Source organism: Ochotona princeps, chromosome 14 (genome assembly GCF_030435755.1).
Source record: "Ochotona princeps isolate mOchPri1 chromosome 14, mOchPri1.hap1, whole genome shotgun sequence".
Taxonomy (NCBI): domain Eukaryota; kingdom Metazoa; phylum Chordata; class Mammalia; order Lagomorpha; family Ochotonidae; genus Ochotona; species Ochotona princeps.
Window position 1 is genome coordinate 8539259 of NC_080845.1, and position 27289 is coordinate 8566547.

Sequence of the window (27289 nt, forward strand, 5' to 3'; positions counted from 1 at the left end):
AGCTTTCCCCGCTATTACATATCTTATAAGAAAAGCGCAGAAAAAGCAAAAAGGCCTTGAGTTGTGTTTTAGCTTTCATTAGTTACTAGGGCACTCAACAAATAAGGGGAAATGGAATTAAAGGTTGAGTTTCACGATGACCCTTTGCATAGTTGTTGGAATGCTGCTGGGAATTCCTAAACCCCATATCTGAGACCCTGCTTCAGCTCCCAGTGGGCTCTGCTTCAGATCCGGGGTTCCTGCTGATGGATGTCCTGGCACAGGCAGGAGAAGGTGCTCTGGTAGTTAAGGCCTCGTTGAGTTCCTGGCTCTTGGCTTCAGCCTGGCCTCACCCTGCGTGTGGTGGGCATTTAGGGAATGAACCAGCAGATAGAAGACCTCTTCTTTATTTTAAATAAAGCAAAAATAAATAGAAGCAAAAAGAAGTAGATTTTATTTTACTACAGAACTTCTAAAAGCTCATGCAAATGTTTAGGACAAAAAAGTTTTAATGACCTTAACTTTTGTCTTTTTAAAAAATTTATTTACTTTGGCTGATATTGTGGCATAATACATAATAGATAGAGCTTCCACCTATGGTGTTGCACTTTCCAGGTGGTTCTATGGCTTAGTTTGACAGGCCTTTCCCCTGATCCTAGCACCTGCTAACTGATGCTGTGGCAAAGCCCATCTGGCCAGCACATACTCTGGCTCATACATTCCCCATTGGATACAGTTGGTTAACCCTGCCTCGCCCTCCTCCCAACCCAGCTCATGTGCCGGCCAGTGGGCCTTGTGGCCATGCCCAGCCTGATCTGTCCCCAGTCCTAGCTTTCATGCTTACCAGCAGTGGCCCCCACAATCCCCCTACTCGATTTGTACCCCTCCACCCCATCTGGGTCTTAAATGTGCTGATGTGTGCTGCATCCCAGATTGGCTTGACTCGCCTCACCTCTGCATTCAGCAGCGGGTGTTATGTCCTGGCTCGATCTGGTTTGCCTCCAATTCCAGCTGATGCTGATGGGTGCTGCAGGCTAGCTCAGGCCAGTGAAGTGTTGTGATTAATGTGGACCAGGAGACTCACGCTGTGAATTAACCACACTTCATTCAAAATGTTTTGTATGGAGAGTGGGTTGGGCACAGAAAACCTGAGGGAATTAAGAAAGAATATACTAGCAGAATATCCGTAAGACAACTGAAAAGTTCTCTCATGACACCTCAGCTCAGTGATTGTGCCTTTGCAGAGCCCAGGTTCTGGACCTATCTATCGATTACCCCAACAGCACGTTTGATACTTTGTCTTGTTTCTAGTTAGTACAAGGAAATTGACCAACATGTGTAACACTGTTGTCTGATGCTCCTTGCTGATCTAACCTCTGAACAAGAAACACAGCTAAGTGGCACAGGCTTCTTTCCAAAGCTTCTGTTCAGAATGTTGTATGCATCTTTATGTTCCAGAGTCAGATTACTGAGTGATATTTTTAAAAGCTGTTTTTCTTGGCTTTTCATGTTTTGTTACACCAGCATGTCACTATCTCCGGTGTAGGAAAAATGAAATGGCTCACACAGTTCTATTGTTTCTATTACCCAGTTTTAGGATGGCTTTTTTTTTTTTTTTTTTTAAAGATTTATTATTATTGGAAAGCCGGATATACTGAGAGGAGGAGAGACAGAGAGGAAGATCTTCCATCCGATGATTCACTCCCCAAGTGAGCACAACGGGCCGATGCGCGCCGATCCGAAGCCGGGAACCAGGAACCTCTTCCGGGTCTCCCACGCGGGTGCAGGGTCGCAATGCATTGGGCCGTCCTCAACTGCTTTCCCAGGCCACAAGCAGGGAGCTGGATGGGAAGTGGAGCTTCCGGGATTAGAACCGGCGCCCATATGGGATCCCAGGGCTTTCAAGGCGAGGACTTTAGCCGCTAGGCCATGCCGCCGGGCCCAAGGATGGCTTTTTATGAGGAAGATTTTGCATCCCCACAGCATGAGACACCTGAATGAAAGCTAAAAAATATTAAATCTGAGATTCTGCCACCAGAAATAGCAGTGTTTTCCCAAAGGCATTTCTGTGATTGTCACATTAATATATAAATTGTGTATTATTAATTACATAAAATAAGCCAGTTGGGCATATAAGCATCTCTGTAGTGCCATGTTATGGATTTTATAATACTGAAATACAAAAAAGTTTGAAGAAGATAAAAATTGATGGATTATTATGTCTGCTCTGCTATTTCTGGCCTCATGAGAGTGTTGGATCTTGTGGTTGTTTTATTTGGGATTATCAGAGCGTGAAGAAACACGGCTGCTTGGGTTTTGCTGTAAGCCGGAGCGGACACAGGTGTTCTCTTCAACCCTTGCCCCTCTCACATCTGTACCAGGATCTCTTTTCTGCGAATGTTGACTGTAGCAAGCTGCTGTCTTGATTTCTTTTAAAGATAAGGGTTTGTGGCTGTAATCTTTTAGATGAATTTAACAATAGATTTTTCAGTTGTCCCCTGCTTAAAATTTTCATGTCACAGTCAAAAGCAGGGTGTTAGTTAAAATCTTTGGCCATTGGACAAAAATGATAGAAAGTACAGAAAGAGTTTGCTTGCTTTTCTTTTTCTTATCTGAAGTTCGTTTACTTCACTTGCTTCTTCCATTCCTGATGCCCCTACTATAAGATAATAGGGAAAGGGCCCGGCACGATAGCGTAATGGTTAAGGTCCTTGCCTTCAGTGTGCTGGGATCCCATATGGGCGCCGGTTCTAATCCCGGCAGCTCCACTTCCCATCCAACTCCCTGCTTGTGGCCTGGGAAAGCAGTCGAGGATGGCCCAAAGCCTTGGGACCCTGCGCCAGCATAGGAGACCCAGGAGAGGGTCCTGGCTCCTGACTTCGGATTGGCTCAGCTCCTGCCTTTGTGGCCACTTGGGGAGTGAGCCAGAGGTTGGAAGATCTTCCTCTCTGTCTCCTTCTCTCCTCCTCTCTGTATATCTGACTTTCCAATTAAAAAACAATAAAAAGATAGCCCAAGTGCTTGGCATTTACCTCCTACATGGGAGACATTCCAAGCTCCTTATGCTCACCCTAATCCTTGTGACTAGCAGCGGAGTGAACCAGCAGATACAAGATCTTTCTCTGTGTCTCCTTTTCTGCTTCTCTCTTTAAGCCTTTAAAATAAATGTTGAAAAACATTGTGTTGCCACAGTAGAGTCATTTGATATCAGGAAACCAGAAAATATCAGTGCTCTTGTCTCCACTTACAAGTCTTTATACTGTCTCAGTTGCCCCCACACAAATATACTACCACGTTAATTATTGCTGTCATGATAATACCAACCAGTGTTAGTGGTCTCTTAGATTTGAGAGAATTTTCGAAAGAGATTAACCTGACAATCTGCTCAGGTAAAAAAAATTTGCTCACAAAATGTTTGTATGATGCACATTTAGTGAACAGATTTTTAAAAGATTTTAAAAACGTTTTGTTTCCTAATAGCATAAAGGACATGTTCTCAGGCATGAGTTAATTCTAATTTTGTTGCTTTTTGTTATCTAATCCAAGGTCAAAGGCAAGTTAAAACACAATTAGATAGTAGTCTATCTAATTTTCTACCCTTTAAAAATATATTTCAATTTTTTAATTTTAGTTTTAATAATTTGGTTTAGGAAATAAAAAATGAGAGAAACCCGAGGTAACACTTGAGTTCTGTTAATAGTTACCTTGTTGAAGGAGCTTATGTAAGTGTAAAACAAACTTAATTGGCATACTATCTTCCCAGTGAATCTCAAATTGATTGTTATATTATTTAAAAACTCATTAGGGATGAATATTTCTTCTATAAAAAGAAGTTGTTAATGTGACTGCTCCCAGATTTCCTCTCTTCACTCCCTGCGAAAGGAAAGAGTGCTTTATACTGAATTCGGCCCTTTGATGACATCCATGCTTAATAAGATCTCACATTGTGTATCACAGTAATCATGCTTATTCCGTTAAATCATTGATGCTCCATTGTACTTGTGCATAGAACTGCTTGATGACTGTTCATGTTAAGTAATTGTAGGGTACATAACTAGAATGCAACAGAACCTGATCATGAAATTTTCTTGGAGTCTTATTTACTCAAATGCTGCCATTTTAAAAAATTGTTTGGTAATTTGACAGGAATCCTTGGTCAAATTATTTCTGTCTCTTTTTGTTCCATTTTACCATTAGAAAATGTTGCAATGAAAGATCCTCCGGACTTACTGGACAGGCAGAAATGCCTGAACGCCTTGGCGTCTCTCCGACATGCCAAATGGTTTCAGGTCGGCTCTTTGTTATTATTTATTGTTACTGTAGTCATGTGCAGGTTTCATTGGGCACACCTGCCAAGTAATTCTGTGTAAGGTGGGATGTAAGTAGGGGGACACTTTCTGGCTGATAGGGTGGTGATTTTAGTAACAGAGTTAATTTAGATAAAGTGCCTGAAGTAACTTCCATGAGTAGTGATGCTTTCTTAGGACAGGTTTTTGTTTTGTTTTGTTTTGTTTTTTGACTCAGTGTTCTGAATTCAAATGGAGTTTTAGACAGTACAAACATGGTTGAGAAAAGGTACCAATTATGATGGTAGGTTGCCTGAGATGGAGTTGGCGTCTAGCTACAAAAGCAATTGTATTGTTACGCTTTTTATTAATCTTAAAATCTCTTTTCTGAATCATGATTTTACTACTTTTGATAACTTGTTATTTTTCGTTTGTCGATAAATGATGGGTGTTTTGTTCATTAGTATGCATTTTAACGACCTGGTCCAGGATCAGTGTAGTTACAGTGGAGAATGGGTTTCAACAGGGATATTGGAACAATTTTGTTTGTTTTAGGCAAGGGCAAATGGATTAAAATCATGTGTAATTGTTCTCCGCATTCTCCGTGACTTGTGCAACAGAGTCCCCACGTGGGCACCATTGAAAGGATGGGTGAGTACTCAAAGTTCGAAGTCAATTCTGAAGCTTTACTAGAGGAAATCTGGCAGAATTACTCTACTGGTATAAATTGGCTGTTTTCTGAGTTAGCCAATGTATATTACATTGTTTTTAGCTGTGAAAAAAAGTTTCTGTAGCTTAATGAATTCTTTTTAATGCTTATAGTTATGTTATAGAACCTGAGGTTTCCGTTTTTTTCTTAAAAGGCTGTATCTTTAAAAGTGCCTTCCTGCTCTTGACTGCACTGATGGTTGATCCATCACTGGTCCCCGTTGCCCACAGAAGCCTACTTGATGGGCCTGCTATCTTCCAGTGCTGCCTTCCATTACAGTGGAAATTGTTGCCTGGTTGGCTGGTATGCACATTAGTAAATAAAACAATAAAATTGAGCAAACAGCATATTTCACTAGATTGTGTACACAGGATATATAGGGTAAAATTAACTTAGAGTTGACTCCCAACTTAACATTTTAAAGCAACATTTTAAAGCAACTGAAGTGTGAAGGGTTATTCATAGATTAATATAGCAAGTGTTAACTTTGTAGCATTGTGAATTTATGTTTTATTAAATAAGGAGGTGTGGTACTTCGTTTATGCTAATTATAGTACCTGAGCAGGCGTCTGAAATTGAGATTTCAATTGTTAAATTTAAATAATTGCAGTTTGTGTGCTAAGTTAAATAGGAGGTAAGTTGACTATTTGTATATTGGATAGTTGTTAGCTATTACTAACTTATATGAAAGCTTATTTAATCTTTTTAAAATTAGTTGGATCACCATAGTTTTTCTAGTGATCCTTGCAGCATAACTGAAAATGAAGATTTTACAACATATATTCTGAAAATGTCTTAGAAATGCTTGATCTTAAAACTGACGGGAGTAGAAGTTGATAATCATGGGTAAAAGTTTAAATGAGCCCTAAATGTTAAATTGACTTTCACTTTTTGGCCTCCCTTGTAAATAGAAATGTCAGCTCACATTTAACTGGAATCCTTTTAACACTTGGTGCATGTACTAATTTGTAATTTAATATCTTCTAGCCACTAGAGCTTATATGTGAAAAGTCTATAGGTACTTGTAATAGACCTTTGGGCGCTGGGGAGGCCTTGAGACGAGTAATGGAGTGTTTGGCATCTGGAATACTACTTCCTGGTAAGGGTTTCAAACTCTGAAGGCAGAAGAATCAGAAAAAATCTCACTTTTAATCATTTTTCTAAGTATATGGTAAATTTGTTCTCTGCACAGGAAAATGATGCATATGATTTCTTTTGCTTAGAATTTTTTCAACTAGAATGACTATTGCAAAAGTGCTCTTTTTAAAATAATTATAATTTGTGTTTTATATGTACTAACATAAAGGGTACTAATAAGTTACTGTGTCTGCCATGACTTGCTTAACATAGAACACTGAATTTGGAAATGTAAATGTTTGGTTAAAATAGCTGAAGTTTATTCTGTTTGCAGTCTGGTGTTAAATTTATAAAAATTGAACTTTGTCTTATTTTCCATATGTAATCCTTCTAAGGATTTGGGGTGGTTCATCCTTCTGTTTCTGAATTCTCAAAGTCAGACTCAATTTTGGTGTTAGATACAGCAAGTGACTTCAAGTATCAAATGAGGACATTTAAGTGCTAACAATGAGAATGAGTGTCCTTTTCACGCCACTTGGTTGAGCTGACCTTAGGTGTTTTTCTCCTGGCTTTTATGTTATTTTGACTAACTTCTGAGCTTGGTTCTAAGGACCACCTGTGCTTTTCCTTTGCCTCTGACCTTGCCACAGGGGGTCCTGGTCTTCATGATCCTTGTGAACGAGACCCCACAGATGCTCTGAGCTACATGACAGTCCAGCAAAAAGAAGATATTACCCACAGTGCACAGGTAGAAGACTGGGGAAGATTGTTTTGGTTTATTACATATTAATTTATGAATTGTTCTGTTTGAATACTTTTTAATTATTTTTTGTAAGATCTCTGCTGTTGTTCCAATGTTTAATGAATATCTCTTTAGCTCGATGCTATTACAATTTTGTTAAATATAATGTTTTGTTCTTTAGCATGCACTCAGACTGTCAGCCTTTGGCCAGATTTATAAAGTGCTGGAAATGGACCCCCTTCCATCAAGTAAACCTTTTCAGAAGTATAGCTGGTCAGTTACTGATAAAGAAGGTGAGTGTGAAAGTTCCTCAGTGGGGTTCAGGGGTGCCAGTGGTGAAGATGGTCATAGTTGTCTTTGGTTAGAGTGAGTGAACTTAGTAATCATTCAGTGAAGTCACATAAAATGAAGTGTATTGCTTTTTTCCCAATTGTTTTTTCTCTTCTGTCCCCACCAGTGACATTATTTATTCTTAGTTTTCAGCTCATTTGATTGTGTTGGCCAAAAACCATTCTTGTATAAACTTAGTGGACACACTTTGAGGACTTCTAAGGAGAAGAGATAAGGAAGAGATAGGTATAAGGAGGTGATGTTATCACTGTTACTAATCATCTGATAGTTTTTTGTAGTGCTTATATTCTTTTCTGCAGAAAATCATATAGGAAAATCAAGACCATCTGTCACATATACTGGAGTCTTTAAAAGCAGAGTTTCAGCAGAAACAAATTCCTAAGTTTTAGGATCGATCTGACATGGGTTCTAATCATAGCTCCTTTACTTTTCTAGTTTTAGATCTTGAGCAATTGATTCATCTCTCAAAAGGGACATTACCTTATTTATGTTAAATGCCTGACCCAGTGCATAGATACAGCAGATACCAACAGGAGGTTTTACTTAATTTCCTATCACTTCTCAGGCTTCTGGCTAAGATCGAGTGTAGCAGCTACTTAATCTCCTTACTCTGCCACAAAACATTTCTTTCCCCATATTCTCTTCTGTTTGAGTAGCAGGTGGATTGTTTAGCACCAGATATCTTTTTTTTTTTTTTTTTTTATTTGAAAGGCATAGTTACAAAGGAAAAGGAATTACAGAAATTTGTTGTCTGCTGCTTTGCTCTCCAAGTAGTGGCAACAGATAGGGATGCGCAGGCAGAAGCCAGAAGCCGGGAGTACCTCCTTAGTCTCCCACATGGTTTCAGGTGTCCAAGGACTTGAGCCATCATCCACTGCTTTTCCAGGTAGCACCAGATATCTTTACCTGGGATGCACCACTGATATTATTGTACTCATAATGTAATTTCACAGTAGATGTTATTCTCTTTTTGTGAGGTAAAAATGGTGTGATTAATCTTTTTGAACAACAGGATTTTAGTGGATCGAAAAATTTGTTCAGGGAGTCTACAAGATGAAAATTGTTTATACTAACATTATGAATTTTTATTTATTATTTTATCTTTGAATTTTCCATTCTTTCATGAGGGTATTTCTGCCATTTGTGACTTAGGATTTTTCTTCTCCCACAAAGTTTGAAAATCTGTCTCAGATGTCTGGATGCTGCTGGTCTGTCATCAGCTCACAACATAAAATAGAACTCTGGATGTGCAGGTTTTCACTTTGGTCCTGTCAGCTCTATGACCTCAGTAGGTCACGTAATCATTGTATTATATGTCTTGGCTATAAACGTTAATCTTTGTTGTTTCAATATGCTTTTAAGTGATCTCTTTTATTTTTTAAACTTACACCTCATTTCCTTGACTTACTCTCACAGATATTTTTTTCTTGTACCTTACCTCAGTTACCCATTCTGTGGACCCACCTCAGATTTTGTCTCTATCAATAAGAGCCTATCATGGTAGCCTAGTGGCTAAAGTTCTTACCATCCAAGCTCCAGGATCCCATATGGGCACTGGATCTAATCACGACGACCCTACTTCCCATCCAGCTCCCCGCTTGTGGCCTGGGAAAGTACTTGAGGATGGCCCGAAGCCTTGGGACCCTGTAAAACATGGGAGACCTGGAAGAAGCTCCTGGCTCCTGGCTTTGGATCGGCTCAGCTCTGGCCAGTGTGGCCACATGAGGAGTAAATCAACAGATGGAAGATCTTTCTCTTGATATCTTCTTTTCTCTGTGTAGCTGCCTATCCAATAAATATAAATACATCTTTAAAAAAAAAGTCTAACTGTAGTCATATTTTCAAGAATCCTTCATTCTGTTCTTCATTTGTCATCACTATGTCTAGTATTTTTCATCCAGTTCTTTCCATATATATGATTTGTTTTTTATTTGAAAGGTCAATTTTTACAGGCAGAAGGAGAGACAGAGAACTCTTCCATCTGCTGGTTCACTCCCGAGATGACCACAATGTGTAGTGCTGGGCTGATCCGAAGCTGGAAGGCAGGAGCTTCTTCCTTGCCTGCCATGTAAATGCAGGAGCCCATGACTGTGGGCCATCCTTCGCTGCATTCACAGGTCCTAAACAGAGAGCTGGATCAAAAGTGGAGCAGCTGAGACTTGATGAGCATCATATGGAATGCCAGTTGCTTGCAGGTGGGGGATTAGCTTGCTGTGTCTCAACTAGCCCCAGTCCAAATCTTGCACTTCCTCTTTCTTTTTGAGATAAAGAAGGGTCCCAAGCACTTGTGCTACCCTCTGCTGACTTCCCAGGCACTTTGGTAAGAATTTAGATAGAAAGTGGAGCAGCTGACTTAAAAAAGAAATTGAACAAGACCTCAAAAGATGGAGTAACATCCCATGCTCCTGGATAGGTAAAATCAATATCATTAAAATGTCTATACTGCCAAAAGCAATATATACATTCAACGCAATCCCAATCAAATTGCCCAAAACATTCTTCATGGAACTGGAAACAATGATTCAAAGGTTCATCTGGAAACACAAAAAACCTCGAATAGCTAGAACTGTCCTCAAGAACAGGAAGTTAGCAGGAGAAATCACAGTTCCGGACCTCTGGACTTACTGTAGGGCAGTGGTTATCAAAACAGTATGGTACTGGCACAAAGATAGAGAGGAAGATTAATGGAGCAGAATAGAAACACCAGAAGGGAACCCACACAAATACAGCCAAATAATCTTTGACAAAAAGACAAACAACAATCCAGGCAAATGGGAAGGTCTGTTCAATAAATGTTGTTGGGACAACTGGTTAATAGCCTGCAGAAACAAGAAGATAGATCCACATCTCTAACCATACACTAAGATCAGATCTAAATGGATAACAGATCTAAACCTACATCCAGAAACCTTCAAACTTTTGGAAGAAAATGTTGGAAATATCCTGCAAGATCTAGGGGTAGGTCCTGGCTTCCTAAAAAGGACACCAAAAGCAATAGCAATCAAGACCAGAATAAACAAATGGGACCTCATCAAACTTAGAAGCTTCTGCACAGCAAAGGAAACAATCAGCAAAGTAAAAAAGCAACCCACAGAATGGGAGAAGATCTTCGCACACTACGTAGGTGATAGAGGCTAATTTCCAGAATATACAAAGAACTACAAAACAACCAAAATGCCCAAACAAGCCACTCAAGAAATGGGCACGGGAAATGGGCAGACATTTCTCAAAAGAACAATCCCAAATGGCAAATAAACATATGAAAAAATGCTCAAGTTCCCTGGCAATAAGGGAAATCCAAATTAAAACATCAATGAGGTACCACCTAACGCCAGTAAGACTGGCCCACATGAAAAAAAGCACCAACAACACTTGTTGGTGAGGTTGCGGGGAAAAGAGAATCCTACTCCACTGCTGGTGGGGCTGCAGGCTGGTACAGCCTCTATGGAAATCAGTATGGAGAACATTCAAACAACTCAAAATCAACATATACCGTATGATCCAGCAATAGCACTCCTAGGAACATATCCAAAACACTTGTTTTATGAGAAACCAACATATACCCCTATGTTCATAGCAGCACAATCAGTAATTGCAAAAACATGGAAGCAACCAAAATGCCCATCAGCAGAAGACTGGATAAGAAAGCTATGGTTCATCTACTCCATGGAATACTACTCAGCTATTAAAAAAAAACAAAATGCAGTTCTTTGTGGCCAAATGTGCCAAACTGGAAACCATAATGCTAGGGGAAATGAGCCAATCCCAAAAGGTTAGATACCACTTTTGCCTTAATTTAAGATGATATGATGGTATAATGTTAAGATGATATGATTTAAGATGATAAGATGATATGATGTTATGTAAAACATGTTATTTTTATGTATGTTATGTTATATGTCGTATATAAACTAAAATTGAAATGTCAATGAGGTGACCACAGAATGTGGTTAAGAAATCGCATTTGTTTTTAACATATTGGTTACTCAATACTATATCAATTAATTCCACAAAGAAGTTAATTGTTGCTGATGGTATGTTGGAGCTTTTAATTGATCGGGATGATACTCTGCTGGTTCTGCCCTCAGACCAGGCAGGGTCTCCCTAAGAAGCCGAGGAACTTGACTGGACTATAAGATGCTGGACTCTATGTTTAGTATATGCTTGCAAAGAGGGAATCTCAACTGAACTTGAACTGTGGTTATGCAACAAGGTGGAAGAATCCACCATGGGGGGAGGGGTGGGGAGAATCTCAGTACCTATGAAACTGTGTCACATAATACAATGTAATTAACGAATTTAAAAAAAAAAAGAAAGTGGAGCAGCTGGTACTTGAACTGGTGCCCATATAGGATACCAGCCAGGTGGGGGCTTTATCCACCACACCACATCAACAATCCCAACCTCTTAAGTTCAACTTTTCTATTTGTCCTTTATGTCACATCACTTCTTTACTGCCAGTGGACATTGTTGCCCAATTAGTTACCTCTTGTCTCACTAGCTTCAGTTTCTTCCTGTCTACCGGATTATTTTCATCAGCAAAGAAGCTATAGTATCTCTTCACTGAAAGGCAAAAGCAAATTCTTCCTTGATTCTACAACTTCATCAGGATCTTCTTTCTTTCTTTTTTTTTTTTTTTTTTGAATAATTTATTTTATTGTATTGTTGACAATGTTTACATAGTTAATTACGGTTAAAAAAAAGGATCAGGGGGTATAGGAAGTGTCCATATTGTTTCCTTCTTGTATCTGAGGTAAAGGGGGATATTGAGGGAGAAGCCCCACCCAGTTTCCCACCCACCCCAAGTCCCAGATGTGGGGCATTCTCTGAGATACTTGCTCAAGTGGTTTTGATAGCTCACCAGTTATGAATAGCTGCCAGTTTCGCCACTCCAAGCACGATGAGGTCGTTGAAGAATCCACTGATTGACATAGTCCACCATAGAGTCTCCATTTGTCCAGTATTTCGCTGCCAACATATAGCTGAGGTGGTTGATTGACTTGTTCTTTCTTCTGTCTTTTCTGTGCTAGGGTTCTGAGTCCAGCAGTTCCATTGGGGAGATCCCCAAAGAAACTTTGAGGTATTCCCTGACCAGATTCTTATATGTTCTAGCAAGCAGAGGGCCTGGCACGGTCCATCACCCCGATCAGCTGGTGGTTGCAATTGCTGGGTTGGTTTTGTTTTCAGTCCCGACTTCCACCCGAAGGAAGCAGCCTCCAAATTCAGGCAGGTCCGGGGACAGCTCACCTCGTGCACATGGTGCCTGGAGTCAGGATCCAAGCAAGACGCCCAATCCTGCGGCCCACTCTACTGTACCTTTAATTTGCTCCATTGTATTCTTCATTTCTAATATATCAGCTTTTATTTGATTCATTTCCAGTGTGACATATTCCTTGAATTCCTTGAATGCCTAGTTTACGTGCTTCTTGTTGATAAGAAGCTTTGTAACAGGTGTTTTGAATTCTGTATCCCTCTTTTTCTCGATGTCTTCCTTAGTTAACTCTGGGGTTGGCAAAGGGTTTTACTCCTTTGCAGGGGAGTCTTCAGTAACATTCATTTTGCTGTTTTCTCTTTTGTCCTTGGTCGTTGTACTTATGGTTGGTAGATTCTTCTCCTTGGGGCACAGGTCTACAGTTTGAGTTTACTCATTGTGGATGGCACACAGCTCTTTGTTTGCAGGAACTTGTGCCACTCCCTTCAGTGGGTTCCAGGTCTGGATTCTTAAATTAGACTTCCACCATGGTCTCCATAGCCTCACCTCCTGGCCTGCCACTCTCTACCTCTTATGATACCATGCAGAAGCTGCACTGTCTGTATAGCCTTTCTTCTACTTCTGGTTGGAGCAGGTCCCAGGATTAGGGAGACATCAGGTGTCCTGTGTAATTAGATTGTTGGTGGTACTGATCTTCCCAGAACCTGTTGACTGTTAGGTCTGAGGGCCACAGGGACCTATTTTGACCCTTAAGATGCTAAAGTCGGTATTATTTTCCTATGGGACCAGTGCATGCATGCGCAGTTCACTATTGTCCCTGCAGTGTTTAAAACCTTTTTCCACATCGTACAAAATATAGCACCTAATGTGCCATTATTAGAATTCTTGATCTGCTGGCTGTCAGGTCTGAGGGCCACCTAGACCTCTCTTGGGTGGAACCTGTAGGGTGCCACATTGTTGCAGTTTACTGAGTCAGAAATGAGTTCACTCCCAGCTCAGTGTATGTGCAGTATTGTCTATAGCCTTTGCTTTCTTAAACAAAATAGTGCCTGATACGGTTCTAGGGGGTGCACTGGGCTGTGAAATGCACTCTGTTCCTGCACTGCCTGTCTGGAATCTGCCACTCTGTCTCTGCTCCTGGTCAAATCAAACAGACCAGCAGTATGAACAGTTCTTCGGCTTCATTTCATTTGCTTCCAGTGAAAAGTCCCTTCCCACCTTATTGCTGGTGGAGTTCCAGCTGCTGATGCAATTCCGATCACCACTTGCCGAATGCCACTGGGGTGTCTGTCACAGCAACACCACACTGTTGTGTCCACTGCTTTCCTGTGTCTGTCTTCAGGTACCCCCTGCTGTTGTTCTTTGCTATTTCCTGGAATGTGCTCTCTGCTTCACACTGGCTAATGTTTCTCCATCTGTGTAAACATGTCCTTACCCTATCCCTCCATCTTAATTCTCTCTTCTTTCTTACGTGTTTATTTTATGAAACACTGCACATATGTAGAGAAACATGCAGATTAAGAAAGAAATTATTAAATCCCTTGATGATTGCCGTGGTTGAGTAATGAACATTATTAGCTTCCAAGAAAGTGTTCTTAAATGTGTCTCTCATTCTTTCCTTCTTGCCCCAGGAGTTACCACTCCTAATATTTTGAAAATCATTCCTAGATTGGGTTAGAGCTTTCTCACCTATATGTAGTTTCAGAAGCAGTTTGCTTTTCCTGGAACTTAATAAAATGGAGCTGTACCAAGTTGAATCTCGGTTTTGATTATGTGTAGCATTGTTTGGAATAAAGCTGTGTTGCTGCTGATAACTGTATTTGCTCATTGTAATTGGTATGCAGTATTCGTTCATGACAATTTGGCACCATGGTTTACCTGTTCTGCTTTTGGAGGACATTTGGGTCCTTTAGTTCTTGGATCCATGGGAAGTATTGCTGCTAGCAGCACTCTCATGTGTACAGGCCTTGACATGTATGTGTAGGAGTTATTGTAGGGCAGGAAGTGACCCTGTAAGTTGTGTATACCAGTTTGCTCTCCTGCTGGTAGACTAAGTTCTGTTGCCCTGGATCCTCAGCTACATTTAGTTTTGCCAGATACCTTTTCTGAAACAAAATCTTTTTCGTTTGAGTTCCAGTTTTTTACTCTCTTGGTTCTTTTATCTCCACTTCTGTCTTAATTAGTTGTTTTGTTTGTTCTTCCTCATCTTCCTCACCTAAGATCTAAAAGTGTCCTAGCACTCAGTCGTCAGTCCTTTTTCCTTTGTTGACACTGACTGTTGGGGGATCTCGTTTGGTCTCTTGACTTGGAATAGCTTCTGTACACGAAAAATTTTTGCAGATTACAAGTCATTGTTAACAGTCAGCCTTTGAACTCTGGCTTAGGTATCAGAATCACTTCCTCTGAGTCGCTGTATAGATATCTAATAGACTTTGCAAAATTAAAATATTTAGAATCCAAACTGTATTCTCATCTGCCTGTTTTGTCTTTCAATGGTTATTGAAAACTCTTTTTCATATTTCCTAACAGCAGATCCTGCCTGTGCACTTTAAATTGTGTTGAGAATTGAGCTATTTCTTTAATCTCTTTACTGCAAGTATAAGGAGGGTAAGAGAGCTGCTGTGTATTCTTTATCCAGTTTCTTCCTGAATCCATTTAGTATGATAATCTAAACCAGAAAAGTGACTTTGGTGCAATGTGTATATAAGTTTTGTGCCATTTTATCACGTGTTAAGGTTTTGTAACTATCCTGTCATCACAAAGGCCTCTCCTGTGGTATCTCTTTCTGGTCAGACTCACTTCTCTCCGCTAATTATCCCTAAACCCACAAAACTACTAAGTTTTCTCTGTCTCTATAATTTTGTCATTTCAAGGATAAATGGGATTATACAACATGTGGTCTTTCCAACTTAAGTTTGTCCAAATTGTTACATGTATCTATGGGTTATTCGGTGGTATTTTTCACAAATAAAGCTACTCTGAGAAATTGTAGGGGGTGTTATGGACAATTTGCAAATGTAGAGGGTTTTTTGTGTTAGGTTGGCCAACAGTTTTCCTTTGTGTTAATGCTTGTTAGCTTTGGCTTAAAGGTTATGCTGCTTTTATAAATTGAGTTAGGAAGTATTTTTCTCTTTGTTGGGAAAGTTTTTGTAAAATGTGATTTTTCTGGTAAATATTTAGATGCATTTGTCAGTAAAGCCGTCAGGCATGTGGTGTCCTTGTGGGGAAGGTTATAAGGCGAGGAGTGGGGATCTCTCACCCAGACAGGATGCTGTGGCCAGGTGTGTCTTAACCTTCTCATTGGCTGCCAGGCTGAATGCCCTCCTGCATGGACGTTTTATTGTTTATGGTATCTTTAGTAATGTATTTCACAAATTCTCTTTTTCTAATCCTATCATTCATATTTATTAATCGTGGAAAAAAGTTCAACGTTTAACTTTTTTTGAATTGTCTTCTGGTATGTTTCTGTTCAATCATTGATTTTTGATATTTAGTTTTTCTTCCTATTTACCTTCTTTGGGTTTGTTTTTACTTTTTTTTGATTTAAGATTTTTAAAGCTTCATGAAATAGATTAGTATTTCTGATTTCCCAGCTTATTGAATATACCATTAACATAATGTTTTCTTCTAAGGAATGCATTCTTTTGACATTAATATTATTTATTTTTGTTTGAAAGATAGAGACACACATACACAAATACTCATACGCACCCTTCTGTCTGTCGGTTTATTCCCCAAATGGCCACAACAACCAGAGCTGGGCACCGTTGAAACTAGGAGCCAGGAACTCCATTGGTGTCTCCCAGGTAGTTGATCAGAAGTCAGATACTGAAATAGTCACTCACCGTTTCCTGAGTTCAGTAACAGGATCAGAAAAGGAGTAAACTTGACCTGGTACTCTAGCATGGGTTGTTGTTATCCAAAGTGGCAGCCTTAACCCACTGCACCACAATACCAACCCCCGTTAGTGTTTACATTACCATTTTGTCAGACTTTTAAATTTTTGTTTGCAGATTTTTCTCCTGAACTTTTCTTTCTTACTTTATTTATTTGAAAGACAGAATGACAGAGTAGGAGGAGGTTATGTTCCACCCACTTCTTTATTCCTCACATGGCCACAGCTGCCGGGGTTGGGCCAGGCCAGAGCCAGGGTCAAGAGTTCTCCTGGGTGGCAGAGACTGAAGTACTTGAACCATCAACTGGTGCTTCATCTGTCTACCTCTTGCAGATACGCTAATTTATATTTTGCTCATATTATGTTCTTATTTCATATTTCTGCCAGAAATTCAGTTTTAATTAAATTTGTTTTTGCAAGGTTCATCTTCTGGATCCCTTTGGGTCTCTTTCTGTTGTCTGCTGTTTGTTGATTTTTGGTTAAAAATATCTTCCTCCAGAGGCGATCTATATTTGTTCCTCAGAGATGGCCCATGGAATTTGGTAATCTGCTATCATTTTCATGCAGTCAAAGATTCAGCTGATTGGAAACTGGGATTCAGTCCTAGTGAACTCCAGACTGTTCCCATAGTTTCTCATTTTGAGGAAACTAACCCAAAGTGTGGAATTTTCGCCAGTATTTTTGTGGTCTTGAATTTCAGTTTTGGACCCTTGAGGCCCAGGAGCCTTTGGAAGTACTCTGGTTAGTTCTTTATGACCTTTTGTGGGTCTTAAAATGACCCTGGAGCTGGCAGATTAGCTAACAGCTAAATCCTTACCTTGCATGTGCCGGAAGCCATATAGGTACTGGTTCAAGTCCCGGCTGCTCCAGTTTCCATGCAGCTCCTTGATTGTGGCCTGGGAAAGCAGCTGAGGTTGACTCAAGGACGTGGGACCCTGCAGCCACACAGGAGACCTGGAAGACACTTCTTGCTTCTGGCTTCAGATAGGCTCCACTTGCTCATCCAGTGGGTGGAAGATCTTTCACTCTTTGGACCTGAGTTTCCAAGAAAATAAATAAAGTTAAAGAAAGAAAAAAAGAGAAATGGAAGGAAGGGAGGGAGGGAGGAAGAGAGAGAGAGAGAAAGAAGAAGGGAAGGAAGGAGGGAGGGAGGGAAGGAAGGAAGGAAAGAAACATGGAAACAGATTGATGGCCCTGGAGAAAACCCTCATTGTAGGGTTTTTCTCAGCTCTGAGATGTAGATTCTGTGATTGTTCCTTCTCTGCGATATTTATTCTGTATTTGCTTAGGTCTTCTCCCTGCTCTAGAAAGCTTTTTCAGCTTGCTCACTTTGTTATGGTGGATATGGGATCTTGATATTTTGTAAGCCAGTGGCATTAGGTTTGAATGACTTGGCTGATCTCATGTTCTACTAGTATCCTGTCCTTGTTCATGACACTGCAATTACTCAGTCCTTTCTTTTTAATATTTATTTTTTATTGGAAAGTCAGATATACAGAGAGGAGGAGAGACAGAGAAGAAGATCTTCCATATGCTAATTCACTCCCCAAGTGACCGCAATGGCCAGAACTATGCAGATCCAGAGCCAGGAGCTTCTTCCAGGTCTCCACGTGGGTGCAGGGTTCCAAGGCTTTGAGCCGTCCTCGACTGCTTTCCCAAGCCACAGGCAGGGAGCTAGATGGGAAGCTGGGCTGTCCGTAGTTCGTTTCTCTGCCTGGGACTCTTTCCCCAAATGCTTAAATAGTTGGCTTTCTTTTATGTTCTCTGGTCTTTATCAGATCTTTATGCATCTCTCTCATCAGTGTTACCTCTCTGACCTTTTTTTTTTTAAGATTTATTTTTTTTTTTTATTTAACTTCATTAATTACATTGTATTATGTGACACAGTTACATAGATACTTGGGTTCTCCCACCCCTAAGATTTATTTTTATTGCAAAGTCAGATATACAGAGTAGAGGAGAGACAAGGAGGGAGATGTTCTGTTTGTTGATTCACTCCCCAAGTGCCTGCAGCGGCTGGCGCTGCGCCGATTCCGAAGCCAGGATCCAGGAACCTGCTCCAGGTCTCCTAAACGGGTGCAACTTCCCAAGGCTTTGGGCCATCCTCGACTGCTTTCCCAGGTCACAAGCAGGGAGCTGGATGGGAAGTGGAGCTGCCGGGATTAGAACCGGCGCCAATATGGGTTCCTGGCACATTGAATGCGAGGACTTGAGACACTAGGCCACTGCGCCAGGCCCCTCTCTGACTTTTCTAAGGAGCAACAGTTATCAGATGTTCTTATCTGCTTCCTCTTAACTTCTCTTACTCCTTACCATAGAGTATGCAGTAATTTGAGGATAGTGATTGGTTTATTGTGTGTTGTGTGTCTGATGGCTGAAATTGTCCTGCGTATAGTTAAGTGCTGAATTAAGATTTGTTTTATTGACAAATAAAGTTGGTGTATTGGAGGTTATAAAATACTGGATTCATATGGTGCCTGTATGGGTTAAATAGATTAATACTAGGTATTTGGAATAGTGAAAAAAATCATAGACTTCAAAAATGATGAGTTTATATTGCTTGGCATTATAAAGGGTATAACTACTTGTTTTTATAAACCAAACTCTCTCCTGTTTAAAATATTACTTTTAGGATTAGCTTCCCCCCATTTTCCCCTCTTTTCCAATGCTAGGATGATATTATGACCTCTAATCGGAGGAACTCTATTCATGTTGCTGGAGAATTTAGGGAACATTAAACCAATTATGTAATTTCCAGCCAATCAGAGAGATACTTTTACTGTAGCATAGTGAGAGGAACATTGATTGAAAACGCCTAGTCCTTTAACTTCACAGACTACATTCTCCCACTCACAGTTTCCTGTAGTGAAGAGAAACACAGTCTTGTGGAGATCTTTTCTGAAGCGAACATTGAGAGTGATTGATCTGAGTGGCAAGTAGTGACCCAAGCAAATGCCAAAGTCAGCATTTACCCCCAGGAATTAGAGATCTTTTGGGGAGTTAACCAGTGGATGGAAGATCTTTCTAATCATACTCTTTGTAAATCTGCTTTTCTAATAAAAATAAATGTTTATGATCAAAATATATAGTTGGAGCTGGTGCTCTGGTTTAACTGATAATCACTGGCATCCCATATGGGCATTGATTTGTGTTCCAGCTGCTCCATTTCCCATCTAGTTGCCTTCTTTTGGCTGGAAAAGCAGCTGAGGATGGCATAAGTCCAATTCTTGCAGACACTTGGGGAGTCAACCAGCAGATGGAAAATCTTTCTCTCTGTCCTTCCTGCTCTCTGCACATCTGCCTTTACAATAAAAATAACCAAGATTTTTTTTTTAAAAGATTTATTATTATTGGAAAACTGGATATACAGAGTAGAGGAGAGACAGAGAGGAAGATCTTCCGTCTGATGTTTCACTCCCCAAGTGAGCTGCAACGGGCCGGTGCGCGCCGATTCGATGCCGGGAACCAGGAACCTCTTCCGGGCCTCCCACACGGGTGCAGGGTCCCAAATCTTTGGGCCGTCCTCGACTGCTTTCCCAGGCCACAAGCAGGGAGCTGGATGGGAAGTGGAGCTGCCGGGATTAGAACCGGCGCCCATATGGGATCCCTGGGCTTTCAAGGCAAGGACTTTAGCCGCTAGGCCACGGTGCCGGGCCCAATAACCAAGATTTTTAAAAAGTGATTACTTTCATTTCTTTGAAGGGAGAGAAAAAGAGAAAGATCTTCATCCTGCTAGTTCATTTCCCAAGTGCTCACAATAGCCAAGGCTGGATTAGGTTGAAACCAAGAGCATGGAATGCAATCCATTCAAATGATGAGTTTTTCTTTGATTTTCTTTCAACTTGGTAAAGTGGTCCTTCCTTATGCTTAAGTTTTATCCAAGAAATTGATCCATATTAAAATCTTTTGTTAAAATATTTGATGAATATACAAAACAGAGGCCAAGTAATGTTTGATTTTCAGAGAACACTTAAAGAATGCACATACTTACACACACACACAGCAATGAAATTTGTGGTGCTTTATGTTTCTTAAGGCCATGGAAACTCTTTTACAATGTTGATAGGAAAGAAGATGGAAGGTGAACTTTAAGTAAACTCTAGAGTAGGTGAAGTTCTCATTGTTCCATTCAGTTATTGTTTGTATTGTCTCTATTCCCACTGGACTGTTTTCTTTTTGCTTGATACACTTTTTCTCCTATGCAGTAATGAACCTTTTTATTGTCATATAAGTTCAAAATATATTGTTTAAAAACAACAACAAAAAAGGGAGTATTGGGGGAGATGAAAAATTCTGAGATGTTCTAAATTAAGTTACAGAGCTATAGATGGAGCAAAGCCAGAAATAAGAAGATTTTAAATCAAGCTGATAGCTTTGTGTTACATCATCCCAGAAAACTAAAAACAAAACTGTTACACACACATACACACACGATTGAGGCCATAAGATGTGCATAGGGGTTTGTGTGTGAGAGAGAGAGAGAGAATAATTTGGAAAATAAATGTTAGAAGTGGAAATAATTCGAAGAAAGAATGCAGTATAGTTGCCTTTTCTAAGTTTCAAATATGATAAGTTAAATGGTCATTGAACAGATTTCCCACTTAAACATACTAGACACATTTGGGTAGAGTCAGTATGATTATTGACAACTAATCAAGCACATCTTTTTAGGTGCTGGCTCTTCAGCTCTAAAGAGGCCTTTTGAAGATGGATTGGGGGATGATAAAGATCCCAATAAGAAGATGAAACGAAACCTAAGGAAAAGTGTGTAAAACTTTTATTTTTTTACAAATGTGAAATTTATAGCCTCACATTGGAAAATAGTGAAGAGTTTGATTGATTTGAACTGGTCCTTAAGAGTATAGCTTACTTAAGAAACTGGTAATTGACTAAGTGTCTTGTGTGCCCAAGCTTCATTGTTTAAGTTACAGTAATGTTGATAAATGAAAAGTAATGTATATTGTTTTATAACATTAGCATGTATAAGTTATTTGTATATATGTTTTTAAATTCTCATTTATAAAATTAATTTGGTGATTTTATGTTTGTTATTCATAAAGTGAAACTTATAAATGCATAGATTAAAGCAAAATTATTTTCTTTACTTGGCTTCTGTTCTCGTTCCTTTCTTATCAACAGTTCTGGACAGTAAAGCAATCGACCTTATGAACGCACTGATGAGGCTGAACCAGATCAGGCCTGGGCTTCAGTACAAGCTTCTGTCTCAGTCAGGCCCTGTCCACGCTCCGGTCTTCACGATGTCTGTAGATGTGGATGGCACAACGTACGAAGCGTCAGGGCCATCCAAGAAGACAGCCAAGCTTCATGTAGCAGTGAAGGTATAGTGTTTGTTTATCAATGCCTTATTTTCCATTTCATTTTCTAGTTCTTGTTTTCTTATAGTAAATTAATAGTATTTTTTTTTTTAAAGATTTATTCATTTTTTTATTACAGCCAGATATACACAGAGGAGGAGAGACAGAGAGGAAGATCTTCCGTCCGATGATTCACTCCCCAAGTGAGCCGCAACGGGCCGATGCGTGGCGATCCAATGCCGGGAACCTGGAACCTCTTCCGGGTCTCCCACATGGGTGCAGGGTCCCAATGCATTGGGCCGTCCTTGACTGCTTTCCCAGGCCACAAGCAGGGAGCTGGAAGGAAAGTGGAGCTGCCGGGATTAGAACTGGCGCCCATTTGGGATCCCGGGGCGCTCAAGGCGAGGACTTTAGCCGCTAGGCCACGACGCTGGGCCCAAGCCTAAGCAATCTTTAACATACTCTCCATTAGTCTGTAAGAGGTCAAATGTACTAACAATTCCAATCATTTGAGAAAATAAACCAAAACACTATATATAAATATGGATGATCTTTCTCTCAAAAATACTCAACTGAAAAGCTTTTGTTTAGTCTTTTTTGCATTTTCCAAAATAAATTATTTTACAATGGAAAAGGTAATTTTATGATCTAGAGGTAATGTTATCAAAATCTTGAAAATACTATTAATTGGGCCCGGCGGCGTGGCCTAGCGGCTGAAGTCCTCACCCTGAACACACCAGGATCCCATATGGGCGCCATTTCTAATCCTGGCAGCTCCACTTCCCATCCAGCTCCCTGCTTGTGGCATGGGAAAGCAGTCGAGGACGGCCCAAGGCTTTGGGACCCTGCACCCATGTGGGAGACCCGGAGGAGGTTCCTGGTTCCTGGCATCGGTGCAGCGCACCGGCCCGTTGCAGCTCACTTGGGGAGTGAATCATCGGACGAAGGATCTTCTTCTCTGTCTCTCCTCCTCTCTCTGTATAACTGACTTTGTAATAAAATAAATAATCTTTTAAAAAAAAAAAGATTGCTTAGACTTAAGATTGGTTTTCATTTAAGAAAAATTTTGTTATGTAACAGATTATGCTATAGAATATCATTGGTTCGTTTTCATTGTCTTTTGAAAACAATTTAAAAATTATTTTCAGTTTTTAACAGATTGAATATAGCTCATCAGTAACAATTCTAGGAATTTATTAATATTTCCTCCTCTGTTCCATCTCCCTCTTTCTCTCATATATTTTTGTTGATAACATACTTTTAATTTATATTAAATCAAAGGCTTAAATACTTCACCTTGTACATTTAACTAATAAAAAGCAAAAAGACTGTAGTTTACTGAGGAATGTAAACAATAATGGAATGTAATACAGACATATTAGGGATGTGGCAGCAAGCAAAGTAGCCATCCCCCCGAGCTCGTTTTCTGGTGTTGGTATGACCCAGAGACAGACAGAATGCACAGCCGTCAAGCATGCCATGGAGTGATGAGATCAGTGCAGAGGGCAGGCGTCTGGTGCAGCTTTTCATCTGGGATGCGTGCATCTGAAACCATAGTGCATGGATGAAGTCCTAGCTCTGCTCCCCACTCCAGCTTCCTGCTGATGCATGTGCTGAGAGACAGCAGGGGAAGCTCCCACTCATGTGGGAAGCCTAGATAAGCAGTTTACTGTGTACATATAAAGGGTCAGTAGTGAAAGAAGAATTACAAGTTAGAAAAGAAAAACCCAGAATGAAGAAAAAATGTGAGTCTAAGAATAAGGCTAAAAATATAGTAACTGAGAATGAATCTCAGGTTTAGAGCTAAGTTTTATAGCACTGGACACAAAAAGTTTGTGTGAGTCACAGTTTACAGTCTATGAAATCCGAACAGTTGATGATGTGAGTCAACGGTTGTTTTTGTATAAAGATTAGGTAGATAGGCCTTCCTCCTTGGGCAGGCCGTCACAAAAAGGGCTATCGGGGATACCTGTTAATGGCGCATCTGTGATGCAAGGAGACATTTATGGACATTTTTTTCCCTCATAATCGTGTTATATAGGCAACTGTCCTCAAAACACATTGTCATTCAATCAAGTCTGTGGCAGTCAGTAGAGTGGCAAATTTTTCAATAAGATTTTAGATACTAACTTTGCTTTTGATGTAGCTATGTATTTCTATAATATACTGGAACTGAGATTATGCTTTTTGATTGTGATTATTTTTTTTAATTTTTAAAAAAGATTTATTTATTTTTATTGGAAAGTCGTATATATAGAGGAGGAGAGACAGAAAACTCTTCTGATGGTTCACTCCCCAAACGGCCGCAATGGCTGGAGCTGAGCCAATCCAAAGCCAGGAGCCAGGAGCTTCTTCCAGGTCTCCCACACGGGTGCAGGGTCCCAAGGCTGTTTTCGACTGCTTTCCCAGGCCACAAGCAGGGAGCTGGATGGGAAGCAGGGCTGCCAGGATTAGAACTGGTGACCATATGCGATCCTGGCACGCAGAAGGCGAGGACTGCAGCCACTATGGTATCATACCGCCCCGTGCATACTGGTTTTTGTTCAGTTTAGTATTTGTTTAACATTGGGAGTCTGTAAGCTGGAGTGAAACTCCCTGACAGACGCCTGGAAGATAGGTAATCAGATATGGGGCGATGGCCAGCAGTCGTTTATTTAGTTGTAGTTTGGTTAGATTTTACAATTAACGTGTAATCTGAGAGTTGTAAAGAGTGGGGATTTGCCTTACCATTGTTGAAAAGGGGATAAACTGGAATTTGGATCTAGTCCAACTGAGTGAATTAAGTATCAGAGCCAGCCAACATTCACAATTTGAAAATCTCCCTGTGGATCCTGTATTTGGTTTAGGAGTTGTAGTCAGTTATTTGATATGAAGGCTTTTACTGCCTGGATATCATTAAGGAGTAACGTAGTATGGGTTTCCATACTAGGTAGTTATATTCCGGAATTTGCTTTTTTTCTATTAAGGCAGATAGTTCTTCACAAGGTCTCCCCATAGTTTTTATCGCACATCTGATTTATTTATCTGTTTTAGATTTATTTCTTGAAAGCTACACAGACAGAGACAGACATACACACGCGCACATATACAGTGGCCCCAAATGGCTACAGTGACTAAAGCTGAGCTGGTCTGAAACTGGCAGCCAAGAATTTTTTTCTGGGTCTCCTAAAGGCACATAAGTGCCCAAGGCCTTAGGCCATTCACTCCCCTGCTTTTCCAGGCCATTAGCAGTGAGCTGGATTGGAAGTGGATCAGCCGGGAATAGAACCCGTGCCCTATGGGATGTCAGTGCCATAGGTGGAGGATTAGTCTGTTGTGCTGCCCTGCCTGTTCCATATACATCTGATTTTTTTGAAAGTTTTTAAACAAATATATGTATATAAATGTATATATACATATATGTTATAAGCAGTTTAGAAAATGAGAGATGCATCATTCTAAAACCTGGAAATAACGTTTTTTGAAACATTGAACACATTTTTTTATACCGCAATTCCAAAATCCAGAAAGCACTGAAAAAAACCTCCAAATTTTGACATGAGCTCTCTGAGAAGTCAAATGTGAATGAATTGGTGAGCATCTATTTTTAGCTTTTAATTTATTGGGCCCGGCGTGGTAGCTTAGTGGCTAAATCTTCACCTTGCACACACTAGGATCCCACATGAGCATCAGTTCATAGTGGCTGTTCCACTTCTCATCCAGCTCCCTGCTTGTGGCCTAGGAAATCAGTCGAGGACAGCCCAAAGCTTTGGGATCCTGCGCCCACATGGGAGACAGGGAAAGCAACTCTAGCCTCCTGGCTTCAGATCGGCGCAGCTCTGGCGTTGCAGCCACTTGGGTAGTGAAATAGCGAATGGAAGTTCTTCCTCTCTGTTTCTCGTTCTTTCTGTAAATCTGACTTTCCAGTAATGATAAAAATCTTGTAAAATTTTCATTTAGTGTAAATATTTTGTATGTTCTTTTGCACAAACAACTGATTTTGGATTCAGAAAATAATTGATTTTTAAAAAAATATTATTTTTGATGTTTTCATAGTTGAGGAAGATGCATGTCCATTTTGACTACGAGTTAGGGCGGAAAGAGTCTAGGATTAGGGGAAAGTGGGTGAAACCGTTGTTTCCAAAGTTTCTTTTTCTTGTTTCTGTATCTGAGGTAAGGGTGGAGAGAAGAGAGAAGCCACACCTAGCATCCCAACTGAGTCAGTACCCAGGGGTGGGGGGCAGCCACCTGTTGTCATTCCAGGGTCCCTGATATGGAGCATGCTCCTAGGGTTCTGCTCAAGTGGTTTAGACAGTTCTGAAATGCTGTTGATCTCACCAGTCCAAGGATTGGGAGATCCTTCCAAGGTCCATTGGCTGACAAAGTCTACCTTAGAGTTTCCATTTACCCAGATACTTGCTAAAAATGCTTGACTGGGGTAGTTGTCCAATTTGTTCTGCTCTCCATCCTCTGCTATGGTGCCAGATGTACCAATGGACTGCCATATCCCCCATGTGTATCTGGGTATGGCATCCACTACTTTATCTCAGCCACTGAGGTGGTCCGGTTCAGTCACAGATCCTGTGATTCTCCCCATGGTTGGAGTTCTGAGTTCAGTAGTTCAATTGGGGATTCCCAAAGAAACCTTATCTGAGGTGATCCCAGACCCGACTCTTGTGTTGGCCAGTATGAGGTCCAGCTCATTCACCCTCATCTTCCTACGTGCACAGGGGTGTAGGAAGTTGCTGGGTCAGTTCTGTATGCATCCCCATCTCTTCAACAAACCAATGGATGCTGTGGCCCAGCCCAACATGGCTACCACACACGTGGTCCTCACATACACCAGAAAGGTGCCCACAGTTTCCCTGCTGGGCCGACTCCCAGTCCTGGAGATTGCAAGTGTGACGTGAATTGGTGAGCATCTATTTTTAGCTTTTAATATTTCAATTATTGTAAATATCTTATTTGCACAAACAGGGCAGGGTATAACCCTCTTTGGATTCAGAAAATACATGATGTATGTAATTTATTACCTGTTAAAACAAATTATGAGTTCTCAAAGCAAGCTGATTTTACAGATTTGAGAATCGCATAGCATCTAACAGTGTGCATTTTATGTACACACTTAAAATAGAATCATGAATAGTGTTTAGTTCACAGGAAGATCGTTCTCATTTTTAGTGATGGCCTGGTAGTTCATTATTGTCATGTGACTTTAAATATTGCTTTGAATGGTTCTGCTTTATTGCTTTTGACCTTATTTGATTATCCCTTATGATACAGAGATGAGTTTACTGGGTTAAAAGAAAATACACTTTTAATAGTTTATTGGTTCATTTTGGTTTCTTAGTTTATGTAAGGCATATGTTGCTTATTTGTCATCCATAAGTGTTACAGGCTCTGTGTATAAATGAGTTTGAGAAGTTTCAATCTAATGTGCATGCGAGAGTCAGTCCCATTAGATAAAATTTCTTTCAGTCCTTAAAGTTTAGGAGGTGCCCTGTACCTAGTAGGATGCATGACGCCACCCTTGCCTTCGCTCTTCTTGGCCCTCCTGCATCTTGCCCCCTTCCCTTTCCCTGGCAGACCCCCATCCTGCCACCTTGGCAGAAGTCTTTTCCTTTTGTGTTCTCTCCCTTTCCATTTTCCCTCCCATTCCTACCCTGGTTAAGAAAAAAAAGGTAAGTCACACTAGAGAATCAAATACAATTTCAAAAAATCAGAACAGGACAAAATCAGTTCCT

The 27289-nt window shown here is 40.4% G+C and overlaps 1 protein-coding gene across 3 annotated transcripts in view; it reads left to right on the forward strand.

Annotated features, from left to right (window-relative positions):
• The window catches only part of STRBP (spermatid perinuclear RNA binding protein), a 151334-nt gene that overhangs the window by 104225 nt on the left and 19820 nt on the right, over positions 1-27289 (forward strand). For all 3 annotated transcript variants that reach the window (XR_009246678.1, XM_058672983.1, XM_058672982.1), the window contains exons 6-12: positions 4177-4268; positions 4821-4916; positions 5962-6073; positions 6702-6799; positions 6975-7086; positions 20923-21015; positions 21391-21590. Coding sequence is in view for 2 of the 3 variants with exons in the window: in XM_058672983.1 (XP_058528966.1) it covers positions 4177-4268; positions 4821-4916; positions 5962-6073; positions 6702-6799; positions 6975-7086; positions 20923-21015; positions 21391-21590 (803 nt within the window). In the remaining variant the exon portion in view is untranslated. The remainder of the gene's footprint in view (positions 1-4176; positions 4269-4820; positions 4917-5961; positions 6074-6701; positions 6800-6974; positions 7087-20922; positions 21016-21390; positions 21591-27289) is intronic.